The sequence below is a fragment of the Ambystoma mexicanum genome, chromosome 2p (genome assembly GCF_040938575.1).
Source record: "Ambystoma mexicanum isolate Mex_15411 chromosome 2p, UKY_AmexF1_1, whole genome shotgun sequence".
In the NCBI taxonomy this organism is placed as follows: Eukaryota; Metazoa; Chordata; class Amphibia; order Caudata; family Ambystomatidae; genus Ambystoma; species Ambystoma mexicanum.
Genome location: NC_090923.1, coordinates 1,384,773,145 through 1,384,796,792, shown reverse-complemented (window position 1 = coordinate 1,384,796,792; position 23,648 = coordinate 1,384,773,145). Strand labels below are relative to the sequence as shown.

At 47.8% G+C, this 23,648-nt stretch overlaps 1 protein-coding gene across 3 annotated transcripts in view; it reads right to left on the bottom strand.

Moving 5' to 3' along the window:
• The window catches only part of SETD2 (SET domain containing 2, histone lysine methyltransferase), a 1,465,157-nt gene that overhangs the window by 18,119 nt on the left and 1,423,390 nt on the right, over positions 1-23,648 (bottom strand). For all 3 annotated transcript variants that reach the window (XM_069645793.1, XM_069645791.1, XM_069645792.1), the window contains one exon: positions 14,340-14,441. In XM_069645793.1, coding sequence (XP_069501894.1) covers positions 14,340-14,441 — 102 coding nt within the window. The remainder of the gene's footprint in view (positions 1-14,339; positions 14,442-23,648) is intronic.

Below are 23,648 nucleotides of genomic sequence, written 5' to 3'. Positions count from 1 at the left end.
TGATAGAGCGCCCCAGATTGAGTAGCATTTACATCAGAGATGAAGCTGTGCGCTGCACAGCCTCGGGTGACTCTGCTCGAACTAGCCAGACACCCAGGTATGGATAAAGGCGATAGCCCCTCCCCCCCTGAGCAGAGCTGCAGCCGAGTTCATTAACCTTGTAAAGACCCTTCGCTCGAATTGAGGCCAAACGGTAGGACCTTGTATTGAAAGTGGAAGCCCATGACCTTGAACCTCAGTAAGGAACGATGGGGCTTGTAGGCAAGTATCCTTCAGCTCCAGGGAGCACATCCAGTCACCCATACATAGTGTCTCTGCAATGAGTGCTGGAGTAACCATCTTGAACTTTTAAAGGGGTAAGGCAAGGTTCAAGGAAGAAAGGTCTAGAACAACTCAGGCCAGCCTGATTCTTCTTCTGAATGGCAAATATTCAGGAATAGAAGCCCATGCCTCTATTCGAAGCTGGAACCTCCTCCACTGCCTGACTCACAACGAGCAAGCAGATTTCCGCCAAATGAGTTGCTGTCCCAATCTGTGGGAGCGGAGGGTAGGAAAGAGGAAATGGAGAGAATCGGCAGACGGAAGCCCGTGGAAACTATGGAAAGAATCCATGGGTCTGCGAACCTTGCCTTCCAGAAATGGTAGTGAAGGGCAAGCCTGCAACCCGCACCCCCTACCGGAGACTTGTTCATCTGGATGACATTGTCACACATTCTTTCCCTCTGAGGCTTGTGCTTGGGAGGGGGACTGGAAAAACCCCTTGTCGGAGGATTTGTACTGCTTGCGCCTGTGCTGTCTAGGGGACCGGTCGGGCTGTCTAGCGAGCTGCTCCTGAAAGCCCCTAAAACCACCGAATGTACAATAAGGACTGACGAGGACTTCGCTGTCCGAGAGCTATTTTTTATTTTTGTCAAGTTCCATGGTCGAGTGGAACAAGTCCCCTTCCTCAAATGGCAGGTCTAGAATGTGCTCATTTTTGTATTTTATTTATTTGTAAAGCGCTCCCAGCCCTGGTTGCATATCTTACAGCTATTACAGCTCTTAAAGCAATACAGTTACAAAGGATAATACAGTTACACAGTATAGTAGGTTACAGCAAAGTATGCAGGACACATTATTGAATGCAAACAAGTACAGAAGGCATAAACGCGGCCGCGGCCATGCTAGTGAGAGCCAAGAGGCGACTGGCAGTCAAGGTCGTGCAACCAAAGTTTGGATTTTCTTTTGAAGAGGTGGAAGGAGGGTTCAGATCTAATGGACGTCGGGAGTGCGTTCCAAAGCTTTGCCGCCTGGACAGGAAAGCTAGAACCCCCTGAATTCTGCAGCTTAAATCTAGGAATGGACATGGTGTTGGCTTGGGCCGATCTTAGTGGCCTTGAGGAAGTGTGAGGCAGGAGTTTGTTGGAGAGGTAAGCTGGGGCAAGGTTGGCTCTAGTTTTGTGTGTTAAGGCTAGAGTTTTGAGGGCGATTCTGTGTTTGACAGAAAGCCACTTGAGATTGAGTCTTGTGTCGGAGATTTGTGACTTCTTAGGGGTGTTAAGGGCAGCCCTGATAGCGTTGTTCTGCGTCACTTGTAGTTTGTTCATGTTTCTAAGGCTAGTCCCTAAGAAAAGTGAGTTACGGTAATCGATTTTCGACATGACTAGCGTTCTGGTGAGGGTAATGCAACTAGGTGTGGTCAGGAAAGGCCTACAAGCAGTGATAAGCTTGCAGGTGTAAGCAGATGCTGCAACTACGGCGTTAGTTTGTCTGTTGAAGGAAAGTGTGTCATCAAGGTAAATACCAAGAGTTTTATTATTATTAGAGGCCGTAATGGTGTTACCGTCAAAAGTGAAGGATTTGAATGAGGGGTCTAGTTTGTTCAGTCTAGTGCGGGAGCCAAGTATTAGTATCTCAGTTTTCTCATTGTTTAAGCAAAGTCCATTGTGTGCCATCCAGGCTTGTATTACTCAGTAAATTCTGTTAAGGACTTTGGAGTCTTCCAAGTGATTTCCTGAGATTGGGATTAATATCTGGGAGTCGTCGGCATAGTTAGTGTAGGAGACACCCATGTAATCCAGAATATCGAATAGTGGCTTAGTAAAGACATTATAAAGCGTAGGGGATACGCATGATCCTTGAGGGACCCCACAGAGTACAGGAGACGGTTCAGCCGAGGCTGAGGATGAGGATGAGAAGACTCTCATAGTTCTGTTAGCAAGGAAAGACCTAATCCAGGAGGTGGCGGAGTCTGAAAAGTGCACGGCTGATTTTAGGTGTTGGCACAATATTTGGTGGTTTACAAGGTCGAAAGCCGCTGATAGGTCGAGTAGTAGTAAGAGTGCTAGTTTGCCCTTGACTTTCATCTCATGCATTTGTGTTACAAGGTCAATCAATGCCGTTTCTGTGCCATGTCTATGGCGGAAGCCAGATTGCCTAAGGCCCAGGAGGTTGTTGGTTTCTAGATATGCTTGAATTTGTAAATAGGTGGCTCGGTCAAGTATTTTTAAAAGAAAAGGCACTGTCGTAATTGGTCTGTAATTGGAAGGGTTACTAGGGTCAAGTGAGGGCTTTTTGAGTAGTGGGATGACCCAAGCATCTTTTAGATTGTCAGGTGTCGTATCTGATTTGAAAAAGGCATTGATAAGGTTGGTGATGAAAGGGGCAAGGTCATGCGCGGCTGCTTTAATGATAGGGGCGGGGCAGGAGTCACCTTGGCAATTGGACGGTTTTAGTTTTCTAATGATGTTTACCACTTCCCAGTTGTCTAGTGGAGAGAAGCAAAATGGTTCGATAGGTGGTTCAGGGCTGGTCTTATTGGTGATGGATGTCTTAAAATGGAGGTTGGTCGGCAGGAGTAGTTTTTTTTGGTTGATTTTGGTTTGGAGCATCGATATTTTATCAAGTAGTGCCCTCTGAATGATCATGCACCACGCGGCATCTCATGCACATCAGGGTTAAACTTGATCGCCTTGAGCAAAGCTATCCTCCTCATATCTGTGGCGGTACAAATCGCTCTACCTGAGGTGTCGACGAGAGTGACTCTGGATTCCATAATGTCTTGAGCCATGATTTTGGCCTCTGCCAATCCTGACCTGAAGCTCGCCTGACTAGGTGCGGGGAGCTCGAGGAGGAAATCCGCAATCTCCTTCAACAGCTTTTGATTGACTGCTGCCAGCAGTCCTTTTGCAGAGGGATGCCAGTTCTTGTGGTGGGCGAATGGTCAGCACCTCGGCCAGAACACCCGCTTCAGGTAGCTCAACTTGTGGCTGCGGAATACCAAGGTATTCTGCTATGCCCGCCAGCCTATCGTGAAAGGCCTTAGCTGACGAGGGTGTATCCTGGTCCGCCTCCTCATCCAAATCGCCTGCTGGGTCTTGTGGTTCGGGAGCTGTCGGAGGTGTGCTGGGTGTGGGCAGCTGTGGCGTGCTGACAGGCAGTGCCGGGGGCTGCTGCAGAGGCTGAGCCGCAGGCAGAGCCACCGCGACTGGTGTGAGTGCAGGGACCAAGGGCCGACCTGGCGCCATGGTCTGGACCAGGGTCAAAGCCTGGGGTCGAGCTGGAGGGAGCATGTCTTTGATGACTCCACTCCCCCCACCCCGAGGATGGTGCCCATCTGCGGTGATTTCATGAGGGTAAGCAACTTTTCAAAGAACCTATCCTCGCATGCAGAGAAATGGCCTGGGTGCGTAGGAGCCGGGCCCAGTGGCTGTGAGGTCTTGGGCATCCTTGCCGCCCTGCGCAGGGATCTGCATACCGCCCCTGTAAAGGTGTTGTCTGGAATGAGGTGGACCATGCCTGCTCTCTAGAAGGAGGCGGCTCTGGGCAAACTGCGATCTTGTCTGGCCTGACAACCATTTTGTCATGCTCCGCGCCACGTGCCGGCTGCATAGTGCCTGAAGAGCCAGGCCCAGTCCCACCTGCACGCTTAGGAGCGAAGGCTCAGACCTTCCCTGCACCTCAGGTAGAGGCCTGGGAGGCAGAGTGCCCTCGGCTGTAATGCTGCATATAGGCGTCCCCACAGACGCGTGCCAGTAGTAGAGCAAAGCCCCTTGGGGATGTCCCCAGTATCAGAGACTTGTGGCCCCTCAGCGGTGGAACCGGTAGGATCTTGCGACCCCCTCGGGCTGTTGCTCGGTAGCTCTGGGAGCCTCAGTCTCTTTCCTGGTCCTAGGACTCAGAAGGTCCCTCCCACTCGGGCACTTCCCTGGCAAGGAGTCGCCCTTGCGGAGTGTGGAGAACAGGGCACCTACCTTGGGTCTGTTCTTCCTCTTCACGTAATTCTTGATGTCCTCTGGAGGTGATCTCTCGAACAGCTCCCTCCACCTGGACAACTGATTCTTGAGAGCTCGCTGGGTCAAGGCGTTGCACGCAGAACAGCCGTCCCAGCCCTGGCAGTGGCCAAGGGACCAGAGGCAGAGAGCGTGTGGGAATCCGACGTGGGGAAGGAAACCTTGCAGGCCAGACACCTGCTGAAACCCGCCGTCATCGACATGCGCAGGGGGGGGGGTGAGGGGGGGGAGAGAGTGTGGCACCAGAGGACAGAGTCTTTGCTGAGAATTACTAGGAGATAAAACAGAAAAAAAAACAAAGCTTTGGGGAAGAGCACGTGGAAATACAAAGCCGGAGGCATAACCCAGGAACGCTGGTGAAGCGGTCCGTTCCAGTCGATGCGGAAAAGAGGACTGAGGAGTGGCGCCAGTGGGCGGAGTCAGGGGAGCACATGCTCCTAGGGCCACGCCCCCCACACACATCTAAATTTAAAGGGGAAGAAAATGTTTTCTGGTAAAAAAGGTTCCGTTTCCCGTCCCTAGCGAGAGCCGCCCATACATTATGGAGGAAAGGGGGCGGGACATAGGAGTATATGACACGGCGTAGCGTGCAAGTGAAGCGAAAAGAGGTGGATGAAGATGATCAGATAGCTAAGGGCACGCAGGGCAGAAACAATGAGACAGGAATTGTACCAGATAAATGGATAAGAGGACAGATGATATTGAAACTTGACAGTAAGAGCATTGATGAACGTAAGAAGATGGTGAGGGAAGGTCGAGATGGACAGGAGGTGGAGAATGAGAAAAGGCTGCTGGAAAACAGCAAGGGAGAGAGAAAGGGAAGAGAAGGAAAGGGAGAACTGTTGAGAGGAAGACAGAAAGAGAAAAGAAACAGGAAGAGAAAGAAAGAAACAGTGAGGTGAATAAAGGGAAAGAAGAGTTTAGCAAAGCACCGCTAGGTAGTCAATGACATTATGAGCATACATACAATGTCAGACAAAGGGAAGGTGTTATGCGAAGGAGATGTTACAGTCTAGAGAGGCACAGAAAGGATGGCATTGGTGCAAGAGGAAGTTGCAGAACAGACCAGCAAGAGGAAGGCAGGGATGTCATTGAAGTATTGAGTGGGACATGCAGAACAGATCCTCTTGGGGGACTAGATTTTGAGGAAAGATGGAGAAAAATGACAGAGGGTGGGGAAGAAAAAGCTACATCAGCAATGTCTACCAGCACGTGTCCGGGGAGAGAGGCAGTTTGGCCAGACTTGGAGGAACCAGCAGTAAAACCAGAGCCCATAAAATACCCTTGGCTCCCACAGAGGAGGTTGAGGGATGAAGGGAGAGTCCATATGTAAACGGGCTGAGATATTTACCAGCCAGCATGAAAGAAGGTTAGCATTACTGATGTGCCGAGAGGGACAAAGGGTTTAGCCACACCAGTGCACAGAACAGGACCAACAATTCCCCTACTACAGAAAGGTAAATGACTAGCAAAATACATCCCCTGGCCACAGACAGATGAATATATCGTATTACCATCACTCACAGCAGGGGCAGGGAAGTGGATCAATGAGTTATAACGTGAGACGGCGGGCATGAAATTGGGTGTGGGAGACATGAAAATCCTGTTTGTTGCCATAAACTGTCTGACCTGAGTGGGGTCTAGGCTAGATTTTTTCTCATTGATCGTGAATCCCAGACTGAATAAAAGATCTATCGTCTTTGGGGTATTTGACAGACATGTTTCGTAAGAGTCCCCTGTTATGAGCCAGTCATCGAGGTAAGGATAGACCGGGATGGATTGCCTGCGCAGATGTGCTGCTGCCACCGCTAGTAACTTTGTAAATACCCTTGGTGCAGATGCTATGCCGAAGGGTAGTAGCTTGAACTGATAATGCTTGTCTTGTATCATAAATCTGAGATATTTTCTGTGCGCTGGCAACATTGAAATATGAAAGTACGCATCTTTCATGTCCAGTTTTGCCATGTAATCCCCCTGTGATAGCAGGGGAATTACTTCCTGCAGATTGACCATGCAGAAATGTTGTTGCTTTATAAATGTGTTCGCTGGGCGCGGATCTAAAACAGAGCGCATGGTTAGATCCTTTTTGGGTACAAGGAAGTACACTGAATAAATACCTTCTTTTACCTTTGACAGAGGTACGATTTCTATGGCTCCTTTCTCTCGTAGTGTCTCGACTTCCTGAAGATGTATGCGAAAATGGTCTGTGTCAGTCTTGCTCGTGGAGGTCTGAATGTTGGGGACCGGTTGAACTCTTTACAGTACCCGTGGGCCACGGCCTTTAGCACCCACTGGTCTGTAGTTATCCCCTCCCATGCCTGAAGGAACGATGTTAGCTGGCCCCCGACCGGGGAGGCATGGGAGGGGACCCGAATCTTCGGGTCATTTTGAACCTGAGGTCGGGGAGCCTCTAGAGGGTAGAGTTCCAGCCCCTTCCTTTCCCACGACGCTGACCCCTATGAGGATACGGGATGGTGCGCTGGTTCCCTTTGGAGAGTTCCAATGGTTTCCCAAGGAGTATTGTTGAGGGAAGCGTTGGCCATGAGAAAGCTGTCTGGACCCAGATCCTCGTCTTGTAGAGGGTCTCTGAGTAATTTGGTCCAGAGTTTTTAGGGCGTCATGCTCCTTTTTGGCGGTCTCAAGGGCCTCGTCGACCGCTTTCCCAAACAGGTTGGATTCTTCCACTGCTTTATTTATAAGTGACGCTTGCGTCTCTGGCTTGAATCCAGAGTTCCGTAGCCGCGCATGTCTCTTCAGGAGTGTGCCCTGAGCCAAGGATCGACCAGCGGTCTCGGCAGAATCCAAAGTGTTCTTAAATATGCTTTGGTTCACTTGTCTGCCCGCAGTGACTGGTCAGGAGACAAGTTTGTAGTGGTTCGGGAACCTCCTGTAGGCCTTCTTGTAGTAAGGCCCATTGAGCATCTGCATATCTGGCCAATAAGGTTGTGTTGTTGGCAACGCGTGTTGAAAAGGCTGCTGCGGCCGTGACCCTCTTCCCAAGGGCGTTAAGTCTTTTACCTTCCTTATCAGGGGGTGCCTCGCCGGTTGACAGAGGGACCCCTGCCCCCTTCCTTGTAGTAGTCACCACCAGAGAGTCTGGGGTGGAGGGACCTCTGATATACAGAGGGTCCAAGGGAGGACAAAAGTTTTTCTATTCGTGGGTTAACACCTCTTGTGAGAGCAGGTGTTGATAAGGAGGGAGCCAGACGTTTGTTTATTGAATTGAGGAGAGGAGAGGAATAACCTGGCTGGCCGGCAGCTTCTCTTTGAGGATGTCCTCCACAAAGTCAGCTTCGGGGACCGCTTCATCTGTGACAATCTTAAAGTGTTCAGCTGCTTTACGCAACATGCGTTAAACGTCAATTGATCATCCAATGGTGATGGTTGTCTAGTGGGGGTGTTCTGGGGGGAATCCAAAGATAGGGCATCCTGGTCTTGTGGATCTGGAGACTGCCACGGTTGAGGGTTACCCATATCCGGATTCTCCTCCCAGCCCTCTATGGGATCATGCATATCTTCAGGAATGGTGAATTGATCCTCATCCTGAGTGTCTGCAGGAATGTCTTCTTCAGTTAGGTCATAGTTGTATATATCCTCTTCCAGAGAGGGGTCAAAGAGCCTTGGGAATTTTGCTACAGGGTCCAAAGGGCTCTCATCCTGTGGCCTTCTTGGTGTGGGTTGTTCTGAACGGGAAACAAACCTGTCCAGACTTTCCATGCAGTTTTCTAATTTCTCTCTAGTCCAAACAGAAGACCTAGAATGGTCTAGAGGTGGAAAAGGGTCTTGAAAACGCTCTGTCGTAAAACGTCGAGATTTTTGTCTCAACGTCAAAGACATCCCTTCTTCGCCCTCAGAGAACTCCTCCTGTGGGACCGACAGAGGTGGGACGTCCCTGTGCCTCTCTTTTGGCTTATGGAAGGGCTCCAGTAGTGCCCTTAGGCTATCCTTGGCTCTCGGTGGATCCTTGGCCTTTTCCGTAGGCCTCGAAGAATCCCTTGACTGCCGTCTGAGAATCGGCTGCGGGGAGAGCTGCCGATCCTGAAGGTCAGCGGGTGCAGCCGGAACTCCCGGTGTACCCGTTGGCGCTGAAGTCTTCTTCGACTTGGCCGAAGATGGACTTGGGGTTGTGCATTTAGTGCTGTGTAAATGTTCGTCTTTGTCGCCGGGGTGTGACTTCCCCATAGCAGTGCCTGAGACGTGTCTGGCGGGGCCGGGGACAGACTATGCAGATCGAGAGCATTCTGTCAAAAGGTCAACGACCTCCGGTTCGGAGGACTGATCGTCACTCTCACCGTTGTCACATTCAGTGGCTGGGGCAGCGGGAGAGAACTCTGCCTTCGACATCCGTAGGCTGCCCATCGCTTGACTTTGCGCTTCTTTAATGTCTTAGGATGGAGGAGCTTACAAGCCGCAAATCCTACTTCGTTGTTATCGAGGGGCAAGAAATGGTTGCCCTTACAAATGGGGCAAAACCTAAATGGAGTCCTCTCCATAGCTGAGGATGGGTAGAGTGACGAAGACCAAAAGGGAAAGAGGAAGGAAAGGGAAAGGCATTCTCAGATTGTACAGAAATGTCCACCCCGACCCTACTCGCCCTACTGTGTAGGCCGGCGGAAGGCCCGGCCACGTAGCGGCAGCGCCAACTGGATCACTGTCCGAAGTTCTGAAGGTCTTCGGTAGAGATCAGGAACAGCTGTCGAAATAAGGGACGGATAGGGTGATCTGAATTATTTTATATAACTATTCGACCAAAGGTTGAGGGGACAATAGGCAATGTCCTTAACGAGCTCAGCATAAGGCGACCAGTATGCTGGGTTGAAAAACAAAATCTGAGGGACCTCAACGCGTGAGGGATCTTGGGTACACTACACGTCACGTAGGGATAGTGTTACAGGAACACCCATGTCGACATCGTCTTTCGATTCTCGAAAGACAAGATACTATACTCCGCGGTTACCACTGGATGTCGGACCATATGCACAGCATGTGATTCTAAGCAGATTTACAAACATCAGAAACTTACCTACAGCTCACATCTTTCTCTTAAGATAAGCATGACTGCTCTGCCACTCCACCAAGGTCTCTAGTAGTACAGACTGATACTAAGAGTTGGGGATCTACAAACCACTGGGATAACTTACTAAAGTCTCACTAACAATTAGGTCCTTGGGAAAACTCTCCTAACAGAAAACAATCAGAGACACCTGCAGACCCTTCTGTTAGGAAGAATTTCCAGTTTAGTGCTAAATTCCTCCCACCTTAGAGACCCCCGGCTCTTTTGCTGAACTTTGGGACTTTGTACTTTTAATTCTGTGTGTTTTCTGTGTTTCTTTTGGTTGTGGAGTCGGACAAACTCCATAGGCATCATTGTTTACATTGTGTCACAGTCTTTTAGATTTCCCAAAGGTTTAAATACTTTCTCTTGGATAGACTACTGTTTCCAAGAGCAGTTAAGTAAAATTGACTTTACTTACACTTACCTTTCTAGACCCAGCACACACTATCTTACAATAGGGTGCTGGAGGAGTTACTTAGTATCCCCCTTTGTCTAGCTTGTCATGTAACATTTATTTGTTACCCTTTCCTCAATGAATGGCTGGTGGCAGTGGTTTAACTACTGTGGTGTGCTTTTACCTGTTAGGCAGAGTTTGTATGCAGTACCCTTTGGGACCACTACACACAACTATGACTACAGGTATAAGCAAAACCAACCTTTGGTATAAGTCTGTACTACACAGTTTTTGGTAGCAGAGCTGAGCAGCCAGGCTTATCTCAAGAGGGAAAGTGAGCTATAATTATGTTACACAGAGGTCGACAATCAAAGGTGTTCAAATAAACTCTTACACTCAAGGTTTCTTGGTTAAAACACTTATTAATTTATTCAAAAGTCAGTTATAAAACATTCACTAGAAGGAGGCAGTTAAATATCATACACAAATATACTTCAGTACTATACTCGTTAAGTTTCTGAGGCATTCAGAATACTTTGAAGGAGGAGCAAAAATGAATAGGATCAGAACATTAAAGGATTACAATTATTCTTAGACAGTGCAGATACTTTGAGTTCCCCAGAAGAGTCAATTCAATAGGCTAGGCCAAAGTCAAAGGGCTAAAGTCTTGGATAGGATAAAACGGTTATGGTAAGTAAACAGTAAAGTCTTTGTAGAAGTTCTCAGAAGTTTGGGTCACAAGCCGATTAGGCCTGCTAGTTGCGAAGGTTTCAAGCACTTTCCCCGCGAGAAGTGAGTACTCAGTCTCGTTTCACAGTAACTTACATATGAAGAAAAAGATGCAGCTGAAGGCTTCTGTTTCTTGCAGTTCCAGCTGATCTTGCTGTTCCTGAGCCTCAGTCGTGGGGGCAAGAGGGAGGACGTCAGGGGACTCCTGCACTGCACTGGTCAAAAACCTGGCACTTGGCAAATCTTCATTTCCGGGTAGCTGTGGTAAAGCACAACAAACTGGTGTCCCTCTCCCTGGTTATTCGGTTTCCTGCAGCATTCTGAGGAAAACACAACCAGCTATGAGAATGGTATCCAGGTGGCTTAGTGTCGAGCTGATTGGTCCCACCAACTCAAAAGGGAGAAGTCGTCCTTGAAGGGCTTCTCTGTCGAGATGAACTTAGTGATTCGGTACTGCAGCAGGGATTCATCGGGCAAACCAACGGTCCAGGATTTGCAGCAGCTGACCTCTTCAAGCTAGTCTTTCATTCCAGTGGTCGACTCTGCCTTCCAAGCCAAGAGACTCACCTTTTATTCAGTTCTCTCCCATTAATTCCAGCCTAGCTGTCACTCACCCAGCAGGGTGGCTGTCCTTGCCGGACAGTCAGCCAGCCAATCATACCAGAGTGCATTTGGGTCTCCTACAAGATTAAGAACTGGGAGTTTCGGGCACCTCCATCACTTCCTGCCCACACCAGACACTTGGGCGCCAGAGGCGGTCTTCAGTCCTGAAGCCCGCCAAAGGCAAATGAACAAAGGAACCAAACTAGGTTTGGCGCGCAGAGCAAAACTCTAGAAGGACCTTTCCACAAAGAAATGGCGAAAAAAGAAGACTGGGACCCGTTTAAACAAAGGGGGCTCAGACACCATCTTGAAAAACATGGCTCATGTGATTTAACGCTACCGGTGTTCGCGGTCTGGAAAAATCATGGTAGATCGTTGTAAAACCCCTGCCACCAGCCATTTCGGTAGGAAAGAGTAGCATTTGACTGCTACATGAGTATCTAGACACAGGGGATACTAAGTACACCCTCCAGCACTCTATTGTAAGATACGGGGGTGCTGGGTCTAGGAATTTAAAAAGACTAGTAAATTCAATTTCACTTTACTTTCTCTGGGAAACAGTAGTTTATACCAGAGAAGGTATTTAAACATTGGGAAAGCCTGGAAAGGTTTCCCTGTGCCACTGTACTGAGGGTGCTGTGTGACACACATGAAAAGGTGATACCTATGGAGTTGTATAAAACTCCATAACCAAAGAAAACACGAGTAAAAACACATTTCAAAACACGAGAGAGTGGGAAAAAGGGTCACATTCTCTCCAGGTAAAAAAATCAAGTCCTCAAAATTCAGAAAAGTTGCTGGGGGTCTCTAAGGTAAAGGGAATTAGCACATTTTTGAGAATTCTCCCCAACATTACCACGCGCTGCGTTTGCAGCTGCAGTAAAGCACCCAACGGTGGCATTTTTGTCAAAATGCCCCCAGTCTTCTTTTTTCGCAATTTCTTTGTTGAAAGGTCCTTCTTGAGATGTACTCTGCGCGCCAAACCAGGTTTGGTCCCTTTGTTTATTTTGTCTTTGGTGGGATTCACGAGTGAATCCCGCCTCTGGCTCCAGGGTGTCTGGCGGTAGCAGGAAGCGAGGGAGGTGCTCGAGCCTCCATGTGCTTAGTCTCCTAGGAGACAGGAATGCACTCCTAGGTGATTGACCTGCTGGCTGTCCGGCAAGGACAGCCACCCTGCTGGGTGACTGACAGCTGGGTTGGAATGAATGGAGGAAACCTGCATAAAAGGCAAGGCTTTTTGGCTTGGAAGGCAGAGTCGACCACTGGACGAAGGAATCCGAAGAAGAACTTGGAAGAGACGCCTGCTGCAACTCCTGGAACGCTGGTTCGCCCGGTGAAGCCCTGCTGCTGTGCTGAAGCTCCGAATTCGCCTCAACTAGAGAAGCCCTGCAAGGACGACTTCTCCCCTTGAGTTGGTGGGACCAATCAACTCCAAAGTAAGCCACCTGGACATCCTCTCGAAGCTGGTTGTATTTCAACTGCAGTTGCTGATGGAAACTCAAGAGGGAGAGGAACACCAGATCGTGTGTGTTGATTTTAAGTTGGCCAAGAGCTCCAGGAAGATCCTCCGGACTCCAAGGAAGCAGGACTGACCAAGCCTGAGCCACCTCAACAGAGTGCTGGACCCCAGATGCAAGGAAAGCCCATCTCAACAGCCAAGAGTCTGCGGTGGTGCTATTTGCTGAGACACGACGAGCTGAAACCGTGAAGTGCCACTGGATAGAATTTGGTCCTTTTCTGTTGCCGACGGTCCAGTTGCAGCGCAGGAGTCCTCCAGATGTCCGCCCCCTTGTCCCCACGACTGAGGCCCAGGAACACAGGATCTGCAGAGCTGCACAGGAACAGGAGCCAGCTGGAACAGTTTTTCTTCTAACCAAAGGTACTGTAAAGTCTAAGAGAACTTACCTCTTGTTGTGTAACCTCACTTGTTTTCAGTGAAGCCATTCCTGTATTTGACGCATGCACAAACTTGCATCTTTCTAGTGCCACACGCAAGAAGCCATTATACCAAGAAAGCGCATAACCATCCGGACAGTTATTGGGCAACCGGCTGTGTAAAAGAGGAATTGGAGCAGCATGTTTTGGACTCCTCTCATTGGAGGGGAAGACTAGGGTGTCTTCTGTGTGAACTGCCCCCAGAAATGGCTAGATTTTGCTGGTGACTATATTTGATTTTTTCTCGTAGACTGAAAACCCTAGTTGGAACACTAGGTATATTGTGTCTTGAGTGTGCTTCTGACATTTGTGGTGTGTCTCGTGTTATGAGCCAGTCGTCTATATAAGGGTACTCTGGGATTGATTGCAAGCGCAGGTGAGCCACCACTACCAACAGTACCTTTGTGAAAACCCGAGGGGCTGAAGCAATCCCAAAAGGTAGCACCTTGAACTGGTAATGTGTGGACCCTACATTGAACCGTAGGTATTTTCGGTGAGCTGGCAACATTGAAATATTAAAGTGTGCATCTTACATGTCGAGTGTTGCCATGTTGTCTCCCTTTTTCAGTATAGGAATTACCTCTTGTAAGGTTGTCATCCTGAATTTATGAGGTTTGACGGAAGTATTTGCAGGTATTCGATCTAACACTGGGCGCTTTGTCTAATCTTTCTTTGGTCCAAGGAAGTACACAGAATAAAAACCCACATTTACGTGTGATTCGGGGGCGAGTTCTATAGCTCCTTTTTCTAGTAGTGATTGTACCTCTGCTTAGAGGATTAGTTGATGTTCCAAAGACATGTTTCTGGATTTTGGCGGATGATTGCATGGTGTTTCTTGGAACTCTATGCAATATCCGTTTGTTACTGTTGAAAGTACCCACTTGTCCGTATTATTGACTTCCCATAGGGGTAAGATTGGTCAAATCTAGGGCTTTTAGCTGGGGTTCCCCCTCCCCTTGTGCAATGTACTTCCTGTTTAATAGGAGGTTTACCTACGAAAACAACAAATTATGCCACGTTTCCCACGGTATGCAAACCTTTCTTTGGTCCATGACCCAGTAGATGGTGTCTGCTTAAAGTGGGGAAACTATTTTCTCTGAGGAATAGGGCTTCCCATGGAGTGCCTGCGATAAGGGGGCGGTAGCTTGATTGTATTCTGAACTCTGAGAAACTATATCCAACGAAATTACCCGTTTCAGTTAGATGTCTGTGTAGAGGCATTTGGTGCAGCGCTACGAATGGTCGGCGTCTGTTTAACTGAAGAGTCAAAATGTACAATTGCATTTGTTTTTAAAACCACTTTAGAAACAGAACGGGACAATGTCATCAACTTGCCCCAAAAATTACATACCTTGCGGGCTAAATGCTTGAAGTCTTCTGTTGTGTTTATGCGTCCAATTTTGCAGTCAGGTTTACGATAGGGATTCAGGCACTGTACGATGAACTGCGACATCTGTAGTTTGGAAAACGCATATTGTGTTAGACAGCTTGTCAGGCCCCATTGACTTAGGTTTGCTGTAAAGATCAAAATAATTGAGCAATGATCATTTTAAATGTTTGACTACACAATCAACCACAAAACAGTCGACTTCTGCTCTTTTTTTTACCATGCCTAATGTCTTGTGTATTACTCTTTTGCACATGTGAAATTGACTAGCTTGGTATCTTCAGGGTATTTCCATTCCCAGCAGTGACAAAATTAAAGGGCGTCATTAATGAACTGCGAAAAGCCACAAACATGGCTGTGGTGCAATCATGGGTAGGATGATACAGAAATTTAATCTATTGTAGGGCCACTGTCGCCTGATTTAAGATACTATGTTTGATGGGCCATGTGACTGCTGCAATACCTGACAGATACATCAGGAGTAACTTTCCCATCACTGTTCACAGGACATTTTCATTTGCCTGAAGCAATATGAACTAGTTTTATGGGCGATTGCTTTAATTTGGACCATGAGTGCAGGTAGTTGCCTACAACTGTAGTCCTACAGTTATGGAAATATGCAGCAACCCGATTGGGCAAACCACGATCAAATGAACTTACCCCCACAAAGCCGGTTGTTTCCTAAGGTCGGTTCATAAGGCCACTGCAACTCTCAGCCGCTCGCTGCTGCACACAGCCAAGCGACATCACCCATCAGGATTACATCGCCTCTGACAAAGGTAAGCATGCATCTGCCCCATGCTCCAAAGCCACTGTCTACTGCCACGTCGCATGCGGTACCCGCATCGTCTACCTCAGATTTGTTGCCCAATTCCGACAAGGCTAGTGGTTTGCATATTACCCCACCACCTACTGCATTAGGCTCTTACAGCCCAGCGTCGCAGAATGCTGCGTTTGTCCCGAATAGACCTAGATTCCTCCCTTCTCCACATGTTCACCCCAACTCCTCTGAGAGGTCGGCACGCACCACCAGCGTTGCCGCTAATGTCTGCCTCCAGCCGGCACCACTCGCAGCCGATCTGCACTGTGCCGGCCCCCTCTCATGGCGCTTCAGGTGCAGGAACCCTACCAGCACTCCTGCACACTGGAGCATGCCCCTCAGGAGCTCTCCTATGCCTGTCACATGCCTTCCCAAAGCCACAGGCGCCTGTGCCATGCGCCCACCGCCTAGCACTGTAAGGAATATACGGGCTCAAGTCCAAATTAGCCCATCTCACTCATGCTACATATTCCCAACCTCTACTCATTAGGAATTCTAAGCTCGAAGGCTGCACCTCCATCTACACAACCTGTAGACCTCCCTTACACCAACTTTGCTTCATAAACGACCTCACCATCTGCCTCCACCATGCGAGCTAGCCACGTCTCCCTACCTAGGATTTCCCCTCTGATACCTAAAACACGCATGGCAACGGTGTATAGTGAGTGATTGCATCGAAAATAAAGGGTCGACATACCAAACGATCGAATACAAAGCATCTAATGCCAAAGCATCGACAGGCTATCTTTTACATGTAAAAGTGCCATTCCATCGAAACCAGTCCATCAAAAATATAAATGGACTGGTTTCAATGGAAATGCACTTTAAAATAGCATATGAATGTTTTTTTCTGTAACTTGTTACATGGAACTGTCCAGTGCTGAAATTTCGGCACTGGCCAGTTCCTTGTAACGTTTTAATTTTTTTTGTATATTTTTGGGGGGGTAGGGGGGGAGTGGTTCCCCTGCCCAGCCCCCCCCTATCCCCTACGCCAACCCTAACCTAACCCTTTATCTAACCCTAGCCCCCAAACCTATTTTAACCCTTAATCTAACCCTAGCCCCAACCCTAGCCCCCAACCCTAATGTAACCCTTCATCGAACCCTAGCCCCAACCCTAATGTAACCCTTCATCGAACCCTAGCCCCAACCCTAACCACCAACCCTAACCCTTAATCTAAACCTAACTCTAACGTAACCCTTAAGCTAACCCTAGCTCCAACCCTAATGTACCCCTTAATCTAACCCTAGCCCCAGCCCTAACCCTAATGTAACCCTTAATCTAACCCCAACCCCAAACCCAACCCCCTTAGCTAACCACTAATCTTAACATTACATTTAAATGGATCCATCGAATTTTATGCAACGAAAGGGCCATTCTTTGGAATGGTATTTCGATGGAGAAAATCCAATGGTATGGTGTTAGATGGTTTGCCATTCGATGGAATGACCAGATACCATGGCAACGATCAAGGCCCATCACGACACCCAACACACCCATGTCCAGTTTAAAGGAGCCATGATTAACGCCAGATTGGTCCATGCCCTGGACATCTACGACCGCATCTCTTTGCTTGATCTTGACCTCCTAGCTATCACTGAGTCATGGCTTCATGCCGCTTCTGGCACAGCATTGCCCCTAGCCATCCCTCCCAGGTTTCACCATCCCAAGAGCTGATAGACAGGACGCTCAAGGAGGCAGTGTAGTACTGATCTTTCAAAGATATTCTGAAAATCACACGATGGCTTTCAAAAATGTATGGAAACTGCAACCTGCTCTCGATAAAACTTAACACATCCCATACCAGCTCCGTACTACTCCATATACTACAAAGGCCACCTGGACCGCCGGGCACATTTGAGGAAGACCTCCTACATCTCAACACCAACCTCAAACCTACATCCAAAGTCATCCCCCCAGGAGACCTGAACCTGGGCCTCAACGACCCTACAGATTGTAATGCCACCTCACTAGCAAAATCACTGAGTGCCCTAGGCTTCACTCACTGCATAAATACCCCTACCCATGTTAAGGGACGCATCCTTCACTGGCTAGAGGACCTCAACTGCAAAGTTGATATCAATGCTGTCTCCCCATGCCCCTGGGTCCGACCACTTTGTCGTGACCTTCACCATACCACAGCCCCAGGACAACCCACTTGCCAGCACCCACATGCCACCCACTTGGGCCCAGAGCTCTGGCAAAAGACAGCATCACACCACTGCTCTCTGACTTCCAACCAAATCACCTCCCTCACATAGCCAATAACCCAGTGGCTCTTGCGGACATCGAACTAAAGACACTGGCAACAGCGGTGGACACGGTCGCCCCATTAGCACCACGTAAGGCCAAAGCTCTGTCCCACACACACACATGGTTTACTAGTGACCTCAAAGACCTGAGAGTGAAGAAACACCAGACAGAAGCCACTGGGAAGAAAGCTCAAACAGATAACAATGCACTGTGCAAGTCCACTGCTAGCACTTGCAAGCTAGCCATCACTCAGGCCAAAGCATACTTCTAGAATAATAGAATTGCTGAAGTCCAACACTAAAGAATGCTTCAGAATCCTTAGGGAATTGGAAGCCCCAGCCCAGCCAACTCCATGCATCACTAAAGATGAAACCTGGTGTGGAAACAAATGAAAGACCTTGCTAGAGAAAGTAGCCACCTTACCAAGAAAATCGCCACCAAGCAAGCCTCAATCAAAACCACTTCTCCCATCCAGTCACTGTCGGCTCTCCACAAACAAGCCCCTTTTGAATTCCATTCTGTCTCAAACAGAAGTTGCAGCCATTCTGAAGAGCCTTACGCCTTCCAAATGAAAAGGGGACACCTGCCCTGACTCAATCATCAAAGAATGTGCTGAAGCTCTCAATCCATTTATCAGCAACTTCGTCAATGCCTCCTTCTCTACATGCGCAGTTCCCACTTCCCTGAAGGAAGCCTGGGTTCTCACTCATTTAATGAAACCCACACTAGACCCTGCTGTGCCCAGTAACTATTGTCCCATCACAACGGTCCCTTTCCTGCAAAAAATCCTAGACAGGGCCACTTACAAACAAATCCAGCATTACCTGGAAACCAATCAGATCCTAGATTTGCGCCAGTCGTGCTTTAGACCAGGCAATGGAACCGAATCAGCCGTGTTGGACCTCAAAAACGAACTTGACGCATTTAGAGATGAAGGCAAGCCAGCCCTGCTCCTCCTATTGGATCACACTGCCGTCTTCGACTTGGACAACTAAATTCTGTGCCACCACCTTCGCTCAGTAGCCAACTTCTCACCGGTAACATCCTGGGTAGCTTCCTTCCTGGTGGGCAGAGCAATAAGAGTTTTCTCTGAAGTTGCCTGCACACCCCCACTCTCCCCCCCCCCCCCATCACATGTGGAGTGCCCATAGGCTCGTGCGTATTCCCCCACCCTATAAAACATTCACCAAACCCCTAATTGATCTACTGCATTCCATCTGCATTTCTTACAAACTATGCCGATGATATGCAAATCTTGTTACCCCTAACTGGCAACTACACTGAAGATTTCTCACCCTAAACACGATCTACCTCTCCATCCAAGTTTGGATGGCAGATAATGGCCTCTGCCCAAAGGACAAAAAGACAGATCCTGGTGGTCAGTGTTAGGGCAGTTTTTCTAAAGTACAACTAAGGGTTTTATAAAACAACGCATCTGAGGCAGTAGATAAGCGCCACTCTTAGTATAAGGCTGTGCCACCTGAAAATAGGGCAGCATGGACAGAGCAGCAAGGCTTATTTTAGGAGGGAGAGAGGGCTGTAGCTTAGTACAAAGAAATTGTAGCATACATATGGCCCAAAGACGCCCAGAAACACTGTGTATTGTAAACAAATAAATGGTTTATTTAAATACAAGTAGACCCCGATAAATCTTGGGGGAATAAGTACTATAACCAGTGCTCCAGATAAGATTTTGAGGGAGTATTTTACTCCCTATTTTTAAACTTTGAGAGTAAATTTAATGTTAAGAGAGTAAAAATGACTTCTCTCCTTTGCAAGAGTAAAATGTATGTGACATTCAGCCGACGTGTGCAAAACTGTATGGAAATCATTACTATGCGGAAGCTTTCTGCATTGTGACAGAATACACCTTTCATTATTTCTTTAGTGTTTGACCATTTGCTCTCTCCTGTACATATTTAAATGTTGAAAACACAAAAACCTAGCCAATTACATAGTAAAGCAAACGCTAATTGTATTGTGTGTTTTGAGGTTCGATAGCAGAATTGTCTTTTGCTGTTTAATGTAAGTCCTCATTTCCTGGAGCTATTGCTACCAAATGGTATGCCAATGCTATGATACAACAGTGCAGGCAGGCAAGGACTTCACGCTAAATTGTATATCTAATCTTAAGGTCAAATATATAGCGCTTTTGGCAAAGTGCTGTACATAGAACATATTTATCACAATTATCACCAAACCGAAGTCTGTACTCCTTTATCAACCTCGGAAGGAAGAAAGGTTGAGTTGGCCTTGCCGGGATACGAACCTTCAACCTACAGATCGCAGCAATGAGTGCTCAACCGGCTGAGCTATCTTATTGGCTAACATCCTTCAGAGATCGGTTAACTGAGTATCGACTGAGGTAGAATCACAGTGCCTAGATGTTGGACGAACCATGTATGAAGTGCTATGTAAAGTTAAATACCTATCTGGATTATCACAGGGACAGTTTTTGCTGTTTCTACAACAAATGTAACTTTCATTTGTTTGTTAACAGCGCTTACACTTCATGGTGAGTCAGGTTTTGGATATTTTAATTGTAGTCTTGAAGATTTGAGGAGGCTAGAACACCTGTGATTTGTGTAATGAGAATAACTCGCCTTTGAGCAAAGATTCTGCTGCCACTGACCATTTATAGTAATGTACCCCACTGACTGCAAGGTTGAATGGATGTTGTATGGGGAGCGAGGGGTCCTCAGGCTCCCTCGCGTCGTACGCTCCTCAGTACAAGGCTTGGACCGCGTGCCTCCGGTAGTGGTATTGCCCCTTATGTAAAGTTAACCATGGTTGACTGCTACATAGATGGGACTACTGAGCAGGACACAGGGCATCCATCTTTTGTGCCCTCTTTCGACTCCATCTTGGGTAAACAGGCCTCACTGCGATAGTACAGCAATGCTCAGCTCCCCTTTCCGCCGCAGCAACAAAGGACAGAGACACACAAACAAGGCGCGCAGGCAGCTGGCTGGCCCCCACCCTTGCACTCCCCCTGCGAAGGAAAGCTCTGCGCTTCCATTCTCACGCTGAAGCTGGAGAAAGTTGCAACAATCAATATGCTACAGTTTTCTTCCTCTGAGATCACTGTTAGTCTGAGAACTGGCATGTGAACCAGAATGAGCTAAGCACTTTCTGCTCGATTCGTCCTCATAAACGTGCAAGCCACCCACCCCCATTAGAACAATTTATTGCCATCCTGACCCTGCACCCCCTGTAAAGTATTTCTTTCAAGTGCCAGACCCTCGCGCCTGTGCTGCGAAACCCACCCAACACACCCACTACTAACCTTAAGCATTTTTAATATTATATATGCTTTTACTTGCACTAATGAGTTTGAAACCTAGGAAGAGATGCGAAACATAGCCTGATTCTTTTACATGCACAATAAAGGTCAAAGCCTTCAATTAAAGCCACGAATGACCCAATTGTACTGACAATGATCATTGTGTGTGACTTATGAAGAAATGTGACAAGTAGCATAAAATGTTTTAAATAATTTATTTAGTATGCAACACATTTTAGCTTAGGTAGTGACCACAGTGACCGGACCCTGACCTGCATGGAGCACCAGATGTTTGACGTCCGTCAGCTACTCAGCCAACCAGGAGGAAGAGATGCTACCCACACCTACCGCACCACACCGTCTGGCCAATCGGGTCCATTTAGTATTTTCTGTTAGAGTTACTTTAATATAAATGTTGGCACTGATGTAAATGTGGGAGAGTTTTTTGGGTTATGTCCTAGCTGGAGAAATAAACCATCCTTTGAACTCTTGCAGCCGGGTCTCAGTGCCTCTTTCCCCGACAAGGGGTTTTGTCTGCTATTTTATTTTTTCTCTCACACGTAGTAAGACGGGGAAAGGCACCTACATTTTGGTGACCCCCACAACATGATTTAGAGAGATGCCTTGAGGCCTGCGCTACCCGGCAGCGAGATCCAGGGCGCCCCCCAGCAGAATCATCACCTCTGCGGTTGACCAGACCGTGCACACCAAGAACAAAGGGTCAAGGGTTCCCGGTTGACTAATACCCGATCGAAAAAGCTGATCGCCAAGGCAGGCCACGGCTTGGTTGGGGGACGGACCTGAGCGAGGTCCGGCCGTGAGCGGCGACCCTCGGCGTACCTGACTGAACACATGGAGTCCCGGTTGCAAAGACCCCAAAGAAAGGTAAGGGGGAAGAAGGGAATTAGCAACAAAGGGAAGGTAGCCAAGAATAGGGTCTGCGTGAGTGACGGTGAGGCTTTTCTGATCTATCCTTTATATGGCCATTAGGTGTTGTAAGAAGTGAGAAGAAGAAGAGAAGTGGTATCCTAGCCCGTAGGGGGTAGAAGGCGGCGCCGCGTAGCATTTGTCCCGACCAAGTGCAGAATAGAGATAAAGAGAAAAATAGTAGGGGTCTCGTGAAGGCTCAGAGTAGTTTTTAGAATATTCTTTTTCCGTGGAAGTAAGAAATCTTGAGACATAATAAAGGTGAAAGAGGTGGGGAGTGAATGCGAAATAGTAGGTAGTATAGGGAAGAAGAAAAAACAGGGACAGTAACGGGAATAGGGAAAGAACAAACGCGCGCAGGCAGCGCATGTGTATGTTGCATGATTATATGTTTGTTGGTCTGCTTTTATGTATATGTCTTGTTGAACACGCTAAAGTATTTTAATACAAGTAATTTGTGATTGATATAAGGTAAAGCAGAAGAAATAAATTGTGAGGGGTGATCAGGTAACACCTCTCAGAAGGCTAATGTGACATATGGTAATTGTGAGCATTGATAAATAACGTATTATTTCCACATATTGTAATTGACATACCAAGTTAGAGGTGGGTAGAGATTCAAAGGTACTAGAATATACAAGAAAGGAAAAAGAAACATTGCCGTGGGGGGAGTAACACCACTGGCACATATTTGCCAGCACCTTCCACTTTATAGCGACAGGATACAGAAGTATCACGATCAGTGGATCACTGAGATAAAGGGAGACGGGGTTACACCAATTTGGCCAGAAGGAGGATCATTTGACAAAAAAGAGTGTTGGACCTAGTATCAACACATTTGCTAGCGCGATACAAAGGGAAACAGTTACAGAACCGGAGAGAAGTGTTAGATCTATGGCGAATGTTTGAGGAAGTTTCCCCCACGGCAGAGGTAGGTACAAACCGAATGACAGAAAAACCCTGAAGAAGTAGGTGGGTCACCAAAAGGGGAATGCTCAACAACTACAACCGAAAACTAAGTAGCAAAAATCTATCCCTTAATGACTAGGCCAGCGGTAGGGTTTAGTGAACCCCTGTATATACCACCCACCGCCACTGCCCAAGGCGGGGCAACAGCGCCCGAACCTTCACCATATGACAAAGGAGGCCTGTATGGCCCCACGAGTGCTCCTCCTGTGGACATAGCACGTTTTACAGGTGATTTGAACCGTCAGCTAGCACACGCACAAATGGAAATTACATGGTTAAGAGCTTTATGTGACAAAGGGCAAATGCTACCAGGGGGAGGGGAGGTACCCCCGTTGTTACTGGCAGATCACACCCCCCCGATAGGAGCAGCAAGCAATGCAACCCCAGCAGCCTCGGTATCAGGGCAGTCTATAGTATTGCAAGGGACGTCATTGCAGCAGAGGCAAGAACAGGAGTGGCAGTCAGGACAGTTCCTGTTCCAATTGAATAACAAGCCTGTGAGAATTATACGCCCAGATACACCGGAGAGTCAACAAAGTGGAGACCAGGGTGAAAGACAAGGAAGTGAACCCAAGGAAAACTGGGAGGATAATAACGAGCTAGAGTCAGAAATAGAAGAAATATGGGACGATTTGGAAGAATACGAAGAAGCAGCTGCTGCGGAGGATTCCCCACTGCCAAACCGCTGTTACCCAGACACACTATCGCCACCATTTTGGCAAGGTAGATTAAGACAACGAACAGGGATAATAGGAAACATATTGGTAAGTAAAACGAAAAAAGGGAAGACAAGCAGAACGGGAAAGAAACAAAAACTACAAATGCCACTGATACATAAAGGAGCAGGTAGGCCAAACTACATTCCGTGGGCCAAAATGGACAAAACCAACTTGTTAAAACTCCTCCCCCCTGCTGACGGGAAGGGCAGGTAAGTGGATACATGTATTTGAGAAGAACACGGCAGGTGTGCCGTTAGCTATAGGTGATGTAAAAAGTCTATTAGTTTCAGCAATCGGGGACC